A 13,831-nucleotide genomic window follows, 5' to 3' on the forward strand; every position below is an offset into this window, starting at 1 on the left:
TCAAGGCTAGACTACGCAACAGCTGACATTAAGCAGAAGTTACATTGAATAATGGTGGCAGTCATGTCACAACAGTGTTGCTATGACACTTCGCAGCTTCACCTACTGAGAATGCTCAGTGGAGCCCTGATACCGTCCATCAGCTGAAACAGAAAATATTTTGCATCCAGATAGACAAAGCTGTAGGGTTTTTCTCAGAATTATGGGTTTGACGGTGGCTGTAGCACCCTCCTTGGGGCCCACTGGGCTTCAAAAAACACAACACAGTATCTGCTGCTCTGGGGTACCACCAGCCACTGGATACCCATGACTAGCACCAGCATTTATTCACAATGCTCCAACACCACCTTACAAATATTCCTAAAAAGCAAAGATGATGAAATAAAAGAAGTAAAACTATTTACACTAAGTCTAAAAAAGGATGGCTTTCTTCCTTGTCAAGTTGACTTCTCAATTTCTGGCAAGGCCATATCCCAGACCCCTCTCAGCCACTACCCCATCTCGATGGCTGTAACGCTTTCAAAGCCACTCTCTCCCTTCCAAAATCCTCCCCAGGTCAAGCCAGCAGTCACCTGCTACCTGAAGCGTATCTTGTTCCATGTTTACCCAGAAGCTAGGCTAGCCATGCCTTTTAACTGAAACTGGCATTGCTTCACTTTCCAAAGATGTTAACATCTCTGTCATTTGCATTCAGGAGATAGTACCAGTTCTAAAAAAAATATAAGAACATCTTGACCATCTTTCTTCGTACCTTCCCTTTCCAATAACAAATGTAACTTCTTGAACTGGGATGTTGAAGTTATCTTCAACTCAAAGAGCAGAGATTGAAGCAACTCCCTTTCCACCCCCCAAAAAAAAACCATGAAGTAGCGCTCTATATCTGCACCACTATTTAACTAGCCAGTCGCATTTGGTACAGAAAGGGTCATGAACAGCATACTACTTCTGATGTTTTTATTGGTCACAGGCAATGTTACAAAGCAGTTACACTGAATAATGCTGTCACAGTCATATCATAATGTGAGGTTGCTAGAACACATTTAAATTTCACACAGTGAAACTAGAAAAAAAAATCATGCTTGTAACAGAAGATCAAGAAAATACATTTGGTTAAAAGAAAAAATGGTCCCAGGATCTCAGCCTACTCAAACTGAAGTTAATGGAAAAGCTTCCACTGACTCCAGCAGGCTTTGAATCCAGCCTCCAACACCCCCTGACCAAGCTGTAAGGCACAACGCCTCTCTGCTCAGTCACAGGCTCTTCATTCTTCTAACATACTTGTGCGTGATGTATTTTCTTCTTTTTGAATGAAAATAACATAAATGTCTAATTGACTATGCCAAACTTTATACGTAACAGAGCCAATTTTGGCTCATCAGCTTTAGAGAGAGTGGGAGAACTACAAAGGTGATCGCATGTGTACTGGAAAAGGAGGGAGCTCCTACACTCCTGAGTGCCTGTAGCAGCTGTTCATGTGGCCCAAAAGCTTCCAAGAAAGCTCATTACATCCTTCTTCAGAATTTTCATCCAGCAGCATCTGCATTCAAGATGGGTAACTTATGTGAGCTGGAATTTGGGTGATGTAGCGCTAAGAACGGCTACAAATGCAGCTAGGATCTGGTCGTTTGCTGCCAACAGGCAACTGAACAGCCTGTGGGCATTTACTGTAGTGATGAGATGCGCCATTAGAGAAGATCGTCTTACCATTCTAACTAAGGCAATAATCTTAGTGCACAATTTGCGCAATTACCTTTTCTTGACAAAAATGGGATTTCAAAACTACAGCTGATAATATCATGCACCAAATTGAGAAAGAGATCTTTGTTTCAAGAAAATAAAATCTTTTCTTCAAATCTAAGTTGAATTCGAAGTGAGATAATTATTTCTTGGAGCCCAGAGATCTTCCTGAATTAATCTCTTCTGATTTGCAGGTGACTTGATGCATCCTACACCTGCTCATTCTGAGGATGAATATAAAACACGCAAATTGTGTATCAAATTTCCCTTCAGCGTTGGAGACACGAGAGGGCAGCAACATGCCACGGCTTCCCAGCTAACAGACCTCCTTCAGCCAAGGCGTCTTGTCTGTGCTGGGCAAGTTTCAGTTACCAGTCTCACTAACCTCAGTATAGCTTCTTGCACCACAAAACTTCATTATTTTATGAGATCCAAAGCTCAAAAAGTAATTCATGCTTCAAGGAAAACTGGAGTGAGAGGCACTGTTGTTTGTATTTCAGTGGTCACAGAGAATGTAGTTATCTCCCAGAACTGTATTTGCTAATTATCTATATTTTTAAAGTATAATATTGATCATAACCATGCTTTATAAACTTCTCCCTCTCCAGTGCATATAAAAGGTAACATTTCTGTTCGTGTCTCAGACTATGATGATCAAATGCTATTGGCATTTAATAATGGACATGGTTCTACCACATTCAAGTGGGAATGACAGGAGCTGCCATCCTGTGTTATATACATAGTCCATCAGCAGTCCCTGAGATACAAATATGGCACCCACTCTCCTCCCTACTGGCGTTTTGGTCAAGAGTTCTCAATAAATGTTCCAGCTTATTTTAAACAAAAGTTTTCATTAATTAAAAACAGTCTATTTACAAATCAGTTGTGAAACGGACAACAACATTCCATAGGAAAAATCAGATCATTTCAAAAGTTGGTAGATATGTTTTTAACTGTAAAATCTCAGATACTGGCTGTTTTCTGTCTTGATAGAAGCTGAGTCCAGTAAGTAATTCTATATCTCTGACCCGAGCTGTATGAAACTTCATTCTCTCTTCAACCCACATGGACTCAGACTTGCCATCCTATTGGGACAGAGGAAGGAAAAGAGTTTGTGAAACTTTTTTTTTTCTGACATACATTTAATTAATTAGCAAAAGACATTTTGTTGTTTTATAAAGACAGAAAGCAGTAACTGCTGGCAAACATCTAACAAAAAAAACAGAGGGCACTGGATTCTAAATAGTTAAGAGCTTGCCTGAATTTAGTACTTGCCGTTACTTCCTCAAGTATAGAAAAATTGTAGCTGCACCAGTGGAAGTTGGTGATAATGGAGAATGGCAGGTGAGGTCCAGCATCTATCCACCATCTCTGTGATAAAACTACTTCGAGAGCTGTGTCTGACTTGGGCGGTGACTTGCATAATTCTTCACTGTAGGACAGGTCTGCTCACTTTCCATGCGTTGTTCTGGTTTATATAGAGCGCAGCTACGTGCATCCCCACCACAGTGCTAAAGTACCTGAACTGGAAGCAACCAGCGCTCCTCAGAAACATCTGTGTATTCTCCTTTTGGGTATGCATTTGGCCTAGCCCTGACCTTTGTTTGTGGATGACTCATCTCCTAGAAGCTCTCCATCCTTCTCACCTATTGACGGGATACAGAAATCTATGTATGTATCACACTGATTGCCTCAACATACTCTGACTCTACCCCACTAGCTGTAAGTTTTGCTCTTTGAACAGGGAACTTCTATTTTCACATTTGAGCATACATACAGACTTTATCATAATTCTGTTTACAAAAATATTGTCTTCTCTCTCAAGATGCTCATGACAGACCATTCTGTTTTTACAGTCTTTAATTAGTTAATCACTGACATCCAAGCAGAACAAGCTCAAGCCTGACTTCAGATGTTTATGGGGACTGAACAGACTACTTACTGCACAGCTTTCACTGTTGTCTTCTCTGTGAGGTACGATGAAAGACAAGGCATCTAGAGACCCTTCACACTCCAGAGGAGTTTCAGAAGTATTTTTACAACTAGTCAGCACAACGAAGAAATGAGTTGGAACTGGAATTTCTGAGTTACTGGGATGTCTGAAACACAACAGATCTTTCTGTAAACCCACCAAATCATACTTGTACAAAGAACAAATGACAACAATCAGCTATATTCTAGCATATCAGTTTTACCAATCCACCCATTTAGCCCAAAGAAAGCTTGGGCCTGGAAGGAACATCCTATATTACTATTTCGCAAATCAAGTTTGCCTTGTATCTAAGTAACAAGTTTGTATAACAAAAACAAACTGATTTATCATAAAAATGTGTAAGAATCCAGAGTAGATTTAAAGTTCAGCCTGAGTCCAGAAAACCATCTGCCTGCTGCCTTGAACCAATTTTGCAAACATATTCGTACTCACAACTTTGTAGTGGAACACTGACAGCTTAGGAAGTGTCAACCATGACACCAGCGATAAGCCCCTGCCTTGTCCACTCCTAGAGGCCGTGTCATAAGATTTCAGGCTAGTGGACATTCTTCCACATGCAACAGCTCCTCTCACACTTCACCTTCAGGTTTCAGGATGACACATTTTGAGGGTGCATTTTATTTCCTCTTTGTGCTTGTTGCTTATTTCTTAGCTTTACAGTTCTGTACCTGCTTAGGGCCACTTGACTGTCTCTCTCTGAACTGATATAACCTGCCAAGGGCCCATCTCCACAAGATGCTTTCCTTGGTAACAAGGATCATAATTCCTTTTTGACCACTAATGGAGGAAAGAAACAAAGGATTAGAAAGTGAAAGGTTCCTACCTTTTCACCTTTTCTGGGGTATCATAGAGCCCATCGGAATCATAATCAAACACAGGACCACTGACTACATTGACACCGTTCCTGGCTGCAGCATATTCTGGTAGCAGGTATTGATGGAAGTAGTTCCATAACACTGAAACACAGTAATGGAAATGAGAAACAGATCTTGAAGGTAGAAGCTATTAATACAACTCTGCAGAGTTTTCACTGGAATATAAACAGACATGATAAGCTAGGAAAATAATAAATTATACAGGTGTTTACAGTTTTCAGAGGCTCCATCTAACTGAGCAGCAGCATGCATGCAGTATGCCCTGGCATTGTGGTTTCCCAGTCACCCTAACCACAAGCCTAACTGAGGCACAGTGACGCTGCTTCCTTATGGCCCTGGGTTTCTTTCCTTGGAAACCAAAGCACGGAGAGGCTAGACGAGGGAAGGTGAGAGAAGACCATCCCTGCCTGTGTCTTGCTCCACTACCAAGTTGGCCTGTCTAGCCTGTACACCCACACCTCTGAGCTGGGAAGTATTTTTAAAGTTCTTCAGTTTAGACGTACCTGAAACATCTCCTTACTGATATGATCTTTTTAATCACAGTTGACCGCTATTCTATTACAAAACAGGACATCTCTTTTGACTAGAGGAAGTGCCATAGTTATCCTTCTTTTTCACCAGGAATGTGCTTAATCTCCCTCTCACCCAGGAAAGCCCAGGTCTTCATGCCTTTTCTACTAGAGATATGATTAATTTGCTGTTTCCTTAGTGATTGGTGCCTTAGATTCCTGCCTGGAAACTCATCTGAGTTTAGAAGACATTCCTACACCAGAAATTAATTTCACTCACATAATTATATATGGTTATCTGGGTTGTCTAGAAGATATTCAGTATAAAACCCTGTTTAGGTAGGTAGGACAAAGCAAATAAAAATGTCAACACATTAAATGGAGACACTTATACCCTGCTCCCATGTAATGAGCCAGTTGATTAGGAATCATAAGCTCACAATGGTGGGCCTTTTTCACAACAGTGATAATCCTACTTCAAGAAACTTTTCATTGAAGTAAGCAGCCCACAGTCTGTGGAGGTCTTATTTTACAGAGGCAGCTGAACCAGGGATCATTTGCATGGTTTGGAAGCAAGCAAAAAACCAGAAGTTTTTCTTATATTCAACCATGCACACAAAATATACATACAAATAAAATACCTTTAAACGCAGGATACATTGGCACAATATTGCTGGTAAGCAAGGCATCATAGTGAGGTTTCTTTGCATCTGTCATAAAATCTAAAACAAAAAAAAGCCATTAATTATCTGGATTTCTTACTTAAAACTTACATTGTCATGCTTTTAAAGACCGGTGTAATAACATTAAGGTGGAGCTGTTCTAACTTCACTTTCCAAAGCTGATGTGGGTCTAAGTGCTAACTTCAGTATATGCTGGATCCCATTCAAAACAAATAATCTTTAGTAACAGCAATTGCACTTGTCAGGTATACAGTGGACAAATTTTCATGAGATTTAAAATACCAGAACAGACTTTTGAATTCTGGGAAAGGGAATAAAATTCACTTCATGAGTGTCAGACCAACTTGTTCTGACTGCAGAATCTAGGCATAAAAATAGGAGCTCTGCTGGAACTTTGCAAATTACGCTTGATGTGGATGTCTGCATAACCTAATACTCATACTTTATGCAGTAAGGTCAATGTAAAATGCTTCCAAATCAGGTCAGCAACTGTTCACAAACAACTTAAACCCTTGTAAACAGCTAAGTATTTTGCAATATGTTTGAGAATCAGAGCTGCATTCTCCAGACCAATGCTGAATTGCTTTACTAAAGACAACTTATGGCACACAACAGTATATTTCAAACACAAAATAAACTTATCAAGGCAGTTTTTTACTTAATGATACATCCTTAAATTTCACTTTGGATAGTTCCAACTAACACCTGTCATACGAAGTGAATTTGCAATTTACTAGCTTGCCAGACTTGACTCAAGGTTTACATGTTCCTTCTGTGAGGTGCCACTTTAGAAACCTGACAAATTCCAAAGCTTTTGGGAAGTACTAAATGACCTTGGACAATCCACCAAAGGCTGAAGTGCCTAAAATGTTTCTCTTTCTCATTTGCTGAAATGAACTGTAACAATTCAGCAATTACTGCTTCATACTCTGATTAGTTATCAGGAACATCTATAAAAGACTACACCAAGTACATTACAAATTATTTAAATCAGATCTGCTGTACAACAAAGGCAATGTACGTACTTGGAGGAGAAAGGAATCCATAAGTTAGGCGAGGATGATTGTTGTAAAAGAAACATGTCTGGTTATGATTAAAAGAAATACGAACATCCTTGTGTAAACAGCTGGAGGTATCTTCTGTAGTAGAAACCCATTTGTCCTATTGAGAAATAAGAAAGCATCATTGGTAAAACGGATAGCTGCTGACTTACAATAATTCTCTCAATTTAAGGGACTGCAGAACTCTAAATATTTACAACTGCCTTTAATGGTGTGCAGGGACTTAACTAAAATGCAAGAATTGTTCTTCTTTGTCAGTGGAAAACAAGCCCTGCCGTTCATTTAATATATTTGGGAAATAAAGCAAAGAACTGCAGCATTTTAGTTGAGTTGAGAACAACTTCTTCCAAAAGAAAACCTAGAGGTGCCTATTAAAGATAACCTGATCTACTGTAAATATACTTGTTCATTCAGGCTAGGAATCAGGCAGCCAGATGTGGTGTTAGCCATCTCTCTTCACTGGGACACTTGTTACAGTAACTGTTTCCCACTAACCTCAAACTATTTAGAATCAAGCAAGTCTTGCCAGAGTTCAGTTAAATTTACTTATAATAGTCATTATTTAGAACATGTGATTCCCAGATAATCAAACCAAAAAGCAACCTCTGCTGTCCTAATTCCTTTTAAGCATGACATGGTTTCTAAATTCTTTCTGCATGGGAAAGGACAACTTGAAAAAAACCCTTTCATTCACAAGACCAGTGCTCTGCATGAACATGTGCATCTCAGCATCGGGTTCAGGACAGCAAAGATCAGATTTATCTCCACTGACATCTTTTCCTCCCCCCAGTGAGGATGATCTTTGTGACAGAAGGATCAGACCAGGTCAGGATCAGAATCGTTCAAGATAGTCCAGAGACTATATTTTCAAAAGGGTCCTGCCACATTACAAATACCACTTTAAGACTGCGAAACCCCTGTTGAGACCAGACTTTTAAGGACAGCACTGGCAGACTGCTACAGCAGACCTCCACTGCCAAGCAGTAAGCCAGTGCAGACTCACAGGGCCTCTACATCAAAGGCAATGGGCTTCTCACCTCCCGGTGGATCTGCTCGCTCTGGAAGCAAAGCTGCAGCTCACTCTGAGAAACATGAAGGAGCCACACCCAATCCTTACTAATGTAGGAAAGTAAAAATAAGCTGATACAAAATTATTCGTTTTACCTCATGTGGCTCTACTTCATTCCCTGGGAGATATCATGAGCAGATCTAAGAAGCATTCAGGAATAACTGACATTCAAGCTTTTTTACCTTTCAAGTTTGCTTCTAATCTTTCTTCAGATACTTACATCTGCGTTAACAGTGTACGCACTCCACAGAGACATCCTGTAGTCCTTGCTGTATCCACTGACATAGCGGTAATGGTAAAGGAGGCAGTAATTAAGTCTCTTCTGCAGAACCCTGGGCCGTCCGTAGGGCAAAGTAAGCTTCTCTGTCTTCTTAACTGCAGCAGAAATAGTGCTTGTTACCTTTCAATCAATACTGATTGTTAAGCATCTTCCTCTTTTATATATATCTATGGTTATCCCAATTTCCAACTGTCAAACAAACAGAAATCACAGTAACAGAACAAAAAAAATTCCATTCTTATATCAAAGGTATAGTTTTTATGCTAAGGCAATAAATTAAATGACAAAGTCAGTATAAAGTAATCATTTTACTGATTACATAAAGTAATCATCAAACAAATTAAGTTTACATCTAAAAAAACATTTTGCCATTTTAAACAGGAGACAGATGTAAGTTGCAAGGTTAAAGTCTTTGCTGACTGTATTTCAATTTAAATATGTATAATGTGGGATCTGCTTCTACGTAACATTTAGATGGGACAGTAACCAATTGTGGTGATTTGAAATCTGCTGAGGGGACTATTTTAGTACAAACCACAGTCATATGTAAAAGTGGCATTTAAAGGACTAAGAAATACAGAGCTCTAAATAAATGATACAGTGTAGTACTGGTTGTTTTTTCAGATGTGCAAGGACTTGCTTTATAAAAAGTGTGATAGCCACAAAACCTTCCTTCTCCCTCTCTCTCATGGACCACATCTCTTTAGAAAGTTTGTATACAGAGAAAGGTTTACATATAATACTGCACAGGGTTTTTAGCTGACCCTTGCCTAAAGCATTGCTTGGTTATTGGTCAACTACTGCATCCCACGGAAGAGTGAAGACTTTCCTTTAAAATTGTATCAGAAAGAAGCTATGTGAGATCAGCAGAGGATAAGTCATTAGACAGAAGCTGAAAAGTAAAGCAGTGTTAGCAATAGAATTACTTTGGGATCAACACCATTTATCTTTGAGAAAAAACAAAGTAGTAACAAAACAGAGTGATAACAAATGCATGCCCTTCTAAACATCTGCTGCAGACAAATGTCAGCAGAAAGTTTCAGTTTTTAACCCCTAAGGTAGACTTCAATTTCATCAGAACATTGAATGTTTACATTTTTGCAAACAGAAAACAAGCTCAAATAAGTTTTTCAAGTTTTGAGTTCTCTGATGTAAAATAAAAACTAAGGAAAACTAGCACATCATGGAAAGATTTTAAACTAACAAAATCATCACATTGCTGTTGAAAATAAATATTTTCAATCATTACATGGCTGGAATTATAAAGCAGGCATCAAAGTATATTTTCCATTAAATAGGTCACTACCATCCACAAATTATGCAGAACTACAATTTCAAGGCAACTGTTTTAAATGGGGAAAGAAATTGAGCAATGAATGCTGCAGGGTTTTTTCCCCACAGTAATTCCAAAACACTAAAAAATGCCAAGATCATGACACTTATTTCTCCACCCACAAGGGAAAAGGCAAACAAGTCACATTTTTTTCATAAAACTAAAAATGCAGTTAATATTTTGTTCTTACGGCTATCACGTTATGACAATCAATGAGAGAATATGCAAACTGAGGTAACTAATAAACTGTAAATAGTCTTAAGGAGCATTTAGGCTGGTTACTAGAATTCTTTCATCTGTGACAATGCATTTTATATCTAATTAATAAATGATTAATTAATACAATTTATAAGGAAATTACTGCTATTAAGACCAGTGTTAAGCCAGGTCTCACTGACAATCCAGGCCAAAATCCTACTATTTCAAAAATCTAGTTTTAGAGCCTTATTCTCTATTTCTAAGTTCCTGTTCCTACAAAATGGGACTGAAATTGGTTATGCACTTGGCCTTGCCATATTTCTTCGAAGCCGGGTTCAGCAAGGCACTCAGACATCTAGCTACACAGTAGTAGAGCCTATTTCAGTGAAACCACTCACAAGCTTAGGGCAAAGTACACTGTATCGTACTAACTGGATTTCATTTTTGTTGCTCTCATGAGTGTTACAACACTGAAAGAGTTATTTTAAAAGGGTTCTAGGACACATTTTAAAAAGATGCCCTGTTGTTAGTGGAAAAGATTAAAGAAAGCTCTACCCATCCTTTATGCCAGGACAAGCTACACAATCCAACAGAAGCCTTAAATTAGCCCTGAATAAGCAGCAAGTACTGGATCCTGCCTGTAACTGGCATTTAAGTCCAGCGCTTAATAGTGAGCTACAGTGAGGTGTCGCCAAATACAGAGTTTATTTGCATAAGAAACAAGGTTTCATGAACATACACGAGGCAAGGTCTATATCATCCCGTTTCTCATTCCGACAGCCTGATCATCTTGAATTTGTCTTTTAAGGCACTAGCACTAAGGGCTACATTCCATTTTGACTTACAGTTTTCATGATTTACTTATTGTCTTACCTGCTTCATGCTAAAACCAGTTTATTTTCGTAGTATCATAGCATGGTTTGGGTTGAAAGGGACCTTATAGGTCGTCTAGTTCCAACCCCCCTGCCATGGGCACGGACACCTTCCGCTAGAGCATGCTGCTCAAAGCCCCGTCCAGTCTGGCCTTGAACACTGCCAGGGAGGGGCAGCCACAGCTTCTCTGGGCAACCTGTTCCAGTGCCTCACCACCCTCAGAGTAAAGATTTTCTTCCTTATACCCACTCTAAATCTACCCTCTTTCAGTTTAAAGCCATTGCCCCTTGTCCTATCATTACATTTTTGTTTTATGAGTCATGAGCATGTCCACAGCCTTGCAAACTATAGCTCAAATATGGCATGCACATGTCCAGAGAATGGAAATAAAGTATAAGCAAAACAAGCAACAGCTTAAGACCGTGTAACAACTTGATCGTGTAAAATACCCCTTATGCTTCATTGAAAGTATGTTGCCATCGTGATGTCGGTTTTTGCAGGGATTTCTTATCAGATACTTCCCCATACACTACTTTTGCTTCCCATTCTGGAATGCTCACTACTTCAGTGCTAGAAAATTCAACAACAGCAGATAATACATGTGCCATAAAGACACACGTATAAGGATACACATTTATGTGAGAACAAATGGTTCAGTAGGATTGTACTTGAAAACCTCAGAACTACAGCCCCAGAGAGTATTTCAAAGAATTTTTACCTCATATACTTGAGATTTGCTCAGAAGTTTTGACATAAAACATTTTATATTTTAATGATTCTTGTTATTATTTACTTTTTTGTTACAGTTTTCTATTACTATCTAAAGTTCTTACCTTCTGTTTCAGTGAGATTTAAACGCTGATGGAAATCCCTTATTGGCAAGCCCTATAATTATAAAGCAAAACCAGTGAGATTCTACAAAGTGTTCTGCAAAGCATATTATGAGACACTACTACACTTGAAGTAACAAAAGTAACACCTGCCTTTCAAGTTATCGCTATACAGAGCTCACTGACATCTACTGGAGAGGGGCTACAGAGAATTTGCAGACACAAATTGGTTTTGCCACAAGCACATCTACAGCTTTGAAAACCACAGCCCAAAGACACAACAGTCACAGAAGGCACATTTCAACATAATCAAGTGAAGCAAGCAAGAACTGAATGCTTTCCCCATCAAAGCTTGCTTCTGTGGCGTCTTCCAGGCTCTTCAGAGCTGAATACGACTTTACATAAGCAAACTGCAAAAATGAATATACAAACACAGGCTAGTACCCACTAACCCCAGGCAAGATTTGATTTTGTAACCAATAGCAGGGGACTGCAAAACCAGCGGGTAAAGACAAACAAGGGAGAATCCAGAGTTTCACTCTGAGTGCAACACAGATGTCTGCCTCTACAACTTCAACCACTTCGGTACTCACCGCTGTCCTGCAGGAGCAGCCAAGGCTCACCGAAAAGGCTCTCTGTCCCACCACAGAGCATTCAGAAGGATGGCTTGCTTCTTTGGGATGGTGCGGGGTGTAAACAGGGTTCCTCAAAAGATGGTTTAGGCATCCATGAGTTCCGTTGTTTGGGGCTGGTTTCAAATCAAGCAAATCTATGAAAGAATTCAAGTGATATTAACAGGATGAGAAAGACTGTAATACACTGCTCCTTGTATTGCGACTACAAGCACAGGTGAGTCAACAAAGCTGCACTGCTTGCTGCTCTTAACACCCAAAAGGGAAAGCAATGTAACCCTTTTAAAGGAAGCACACATGTTCTTAGCTAGGGCTCAGGATGGCATTAGTGTGCTTGTAAAGAGGGACAGAACAAGTGCAAAAAATGACAGAGGCTTACATCTGAATGCAAGTAAGCTTGCAGCATCTGACCTTGCAGTGGGGAAGAAAGGGAATCTCAAACACATGAAGTTAGTGACTATATAACATGGAAGCTTTGGGGAATAAGCTTGCGGGCTTTCTGGTTTTGATTTGGGGTTTGTTTGTTGTTTTTGGTTTTTTTTTTATTATCTGGAAATTAAATACCTAAGTTTCAGTTAATAAGCATCACTAAAGGGTAAAGCCATAAAGAACCTATAAGAGCGTAGGTTCTGCTTGTCACTTAGGTCTCAAATGTTAAGCTTCAAAATGCTCACCAAAGTAGTCTAACCACAAAAACATCTCTATCCCACATACTTCTAAATCTCTGCCACTCAAGTAACTCAACCAACTAAAAACTGCAAACCACCAATGGTCAGAGAGACTTCAGATACCTTCAAAACACTGCATAGAACAAGCCCTATTTCATGCTTAATCTTTGCTAGCAATCACAGATTTGTTGTCCCTCCACTTCATTCATACTGAATCTATGAAATGAGATGTTTTCAAAACATAGAAGATGATGAGACACACTCATATCCAAAACCTTGGTGCCTAGAACACAACAGTTCAGAGTTGAACTTCCTTTCCTAGATGGGGGAACTGAACACATTTGTCCCTGCACTGTGTCACTCAGATATGTTAATGTCGTTCCCTCCAAATGAAGCTGTTTTGCTTTGGAAGGAAGAATAAAACCACCTTCCTGATCCTAGCAATCCCTGCTCCAATGAATACATCACACAAAACAGTGAAAAACCAAGTCAGAACCAGTGCTAGAACTCGGGTCCCCTCTTTGACAACTGAACTACATTGTTATGTTCCTATTATTTTAAGCACAGTATCCAGGAATTCACAACACCCCAAAAATCCTGAAGTCTGGCAATTTGAATGCCTTGGAAAACATGAGCTGAAATCCCCCAATTCAGACAAAACAATTAGTTGTACATATCTGGTGTTCATGCTTCAAGTGCTGAGATGTTGGAAAAATGGGAGGCAGCATCTCTTCTCTGGCTGCACTTTGCAAGAAGGTGCAGTCAGGCACCTCCATGTGAAATCCCAGAGCCCCAAACAACAAGTGAAAGATGCCTTTCTGCAGTCCAGAAGGCACCTAAGCCCTGGGCAAGGAAAAGTTTGAGTAAGTCACCTCACTTCATTTTCTATTTGGAAGTTAATGTGCTGGCTTTTGCACATCCTATTTTCTACACAGGATGGAGGAAATCTAGACCTCAATGACTGCAATTAAAACTTCTGATCTGTCACTGAACTTGCTTCGATGAGATGGCAGTAAGGGCTCTACCCCTCCAATGCAGCATACACTGAACAGATCAGGGGGACACGAGAAGGTGGTTCAAGGTCAACTAT

General features: G+C 39.6%; 1 protein-coding gene across 1 annotated transcript in view; it reads right to left on the reverse strand.

The window, feature by feature from the left end:
* Positions 1-939: 939 nt before the first annotated feature.
* Positions 940-13,831, reverse strand: part of ENPP1 (ectonucleotide pyrophosphatase/phosphodiesterase 1) — a 59,405-nt gene continuing 46,513 nt past the window's right edge. Inside the window, exons 18-25 of the mRNA XM_075414046.1 lie at positions 12,035-12,210; positions 11,445-11,496; positions 8,148-8,302; positions 6,823-6,958; positions 5,756-5,836; positions 4,554-4,686; positions 3,680-3,836; positions 940-2,822 (exon numbers count right to left, since the gene is read on the reverse strand). Of these exons, the coding sequence (XP_075270161.1) occupies positions 2,655-2,822; positions 3,680-3,836; positions 4,554-4,686; positions 5,756-5,836; positions 6,823-6,958; positions 8,148-8,302; positions 11,445-11,496; positions 12,035-12,210 (1,058 nt within the window). The 3' untranslated portion in view covers positions 940-2,654. The remainder of the gene's footprint in view (positions 2,823-3,679; positions 3,837-4,553; positions 4,687-5,755; positions 5,837-6,822; positions 6,959-8,147; positions 8,303-11,444; positions 11,497-12,034; positions 12,211-13,831) is intronic.

This window comes from Opisthocomus hoazin, chromosome 2 (assembly GCF_030867145.1).
Source record: "Opisthocomus hoazin isolate bOpiHoa1 chromosome 2, bOpiHoa1.hap1, whole genome shotgun sequence".
NCBI lineage: Eukaryota > Metazoa > Chordata > Aves > Opisthocomiformes > Opisthocomidae > Opisthocomus > Opisthocomus hoazin.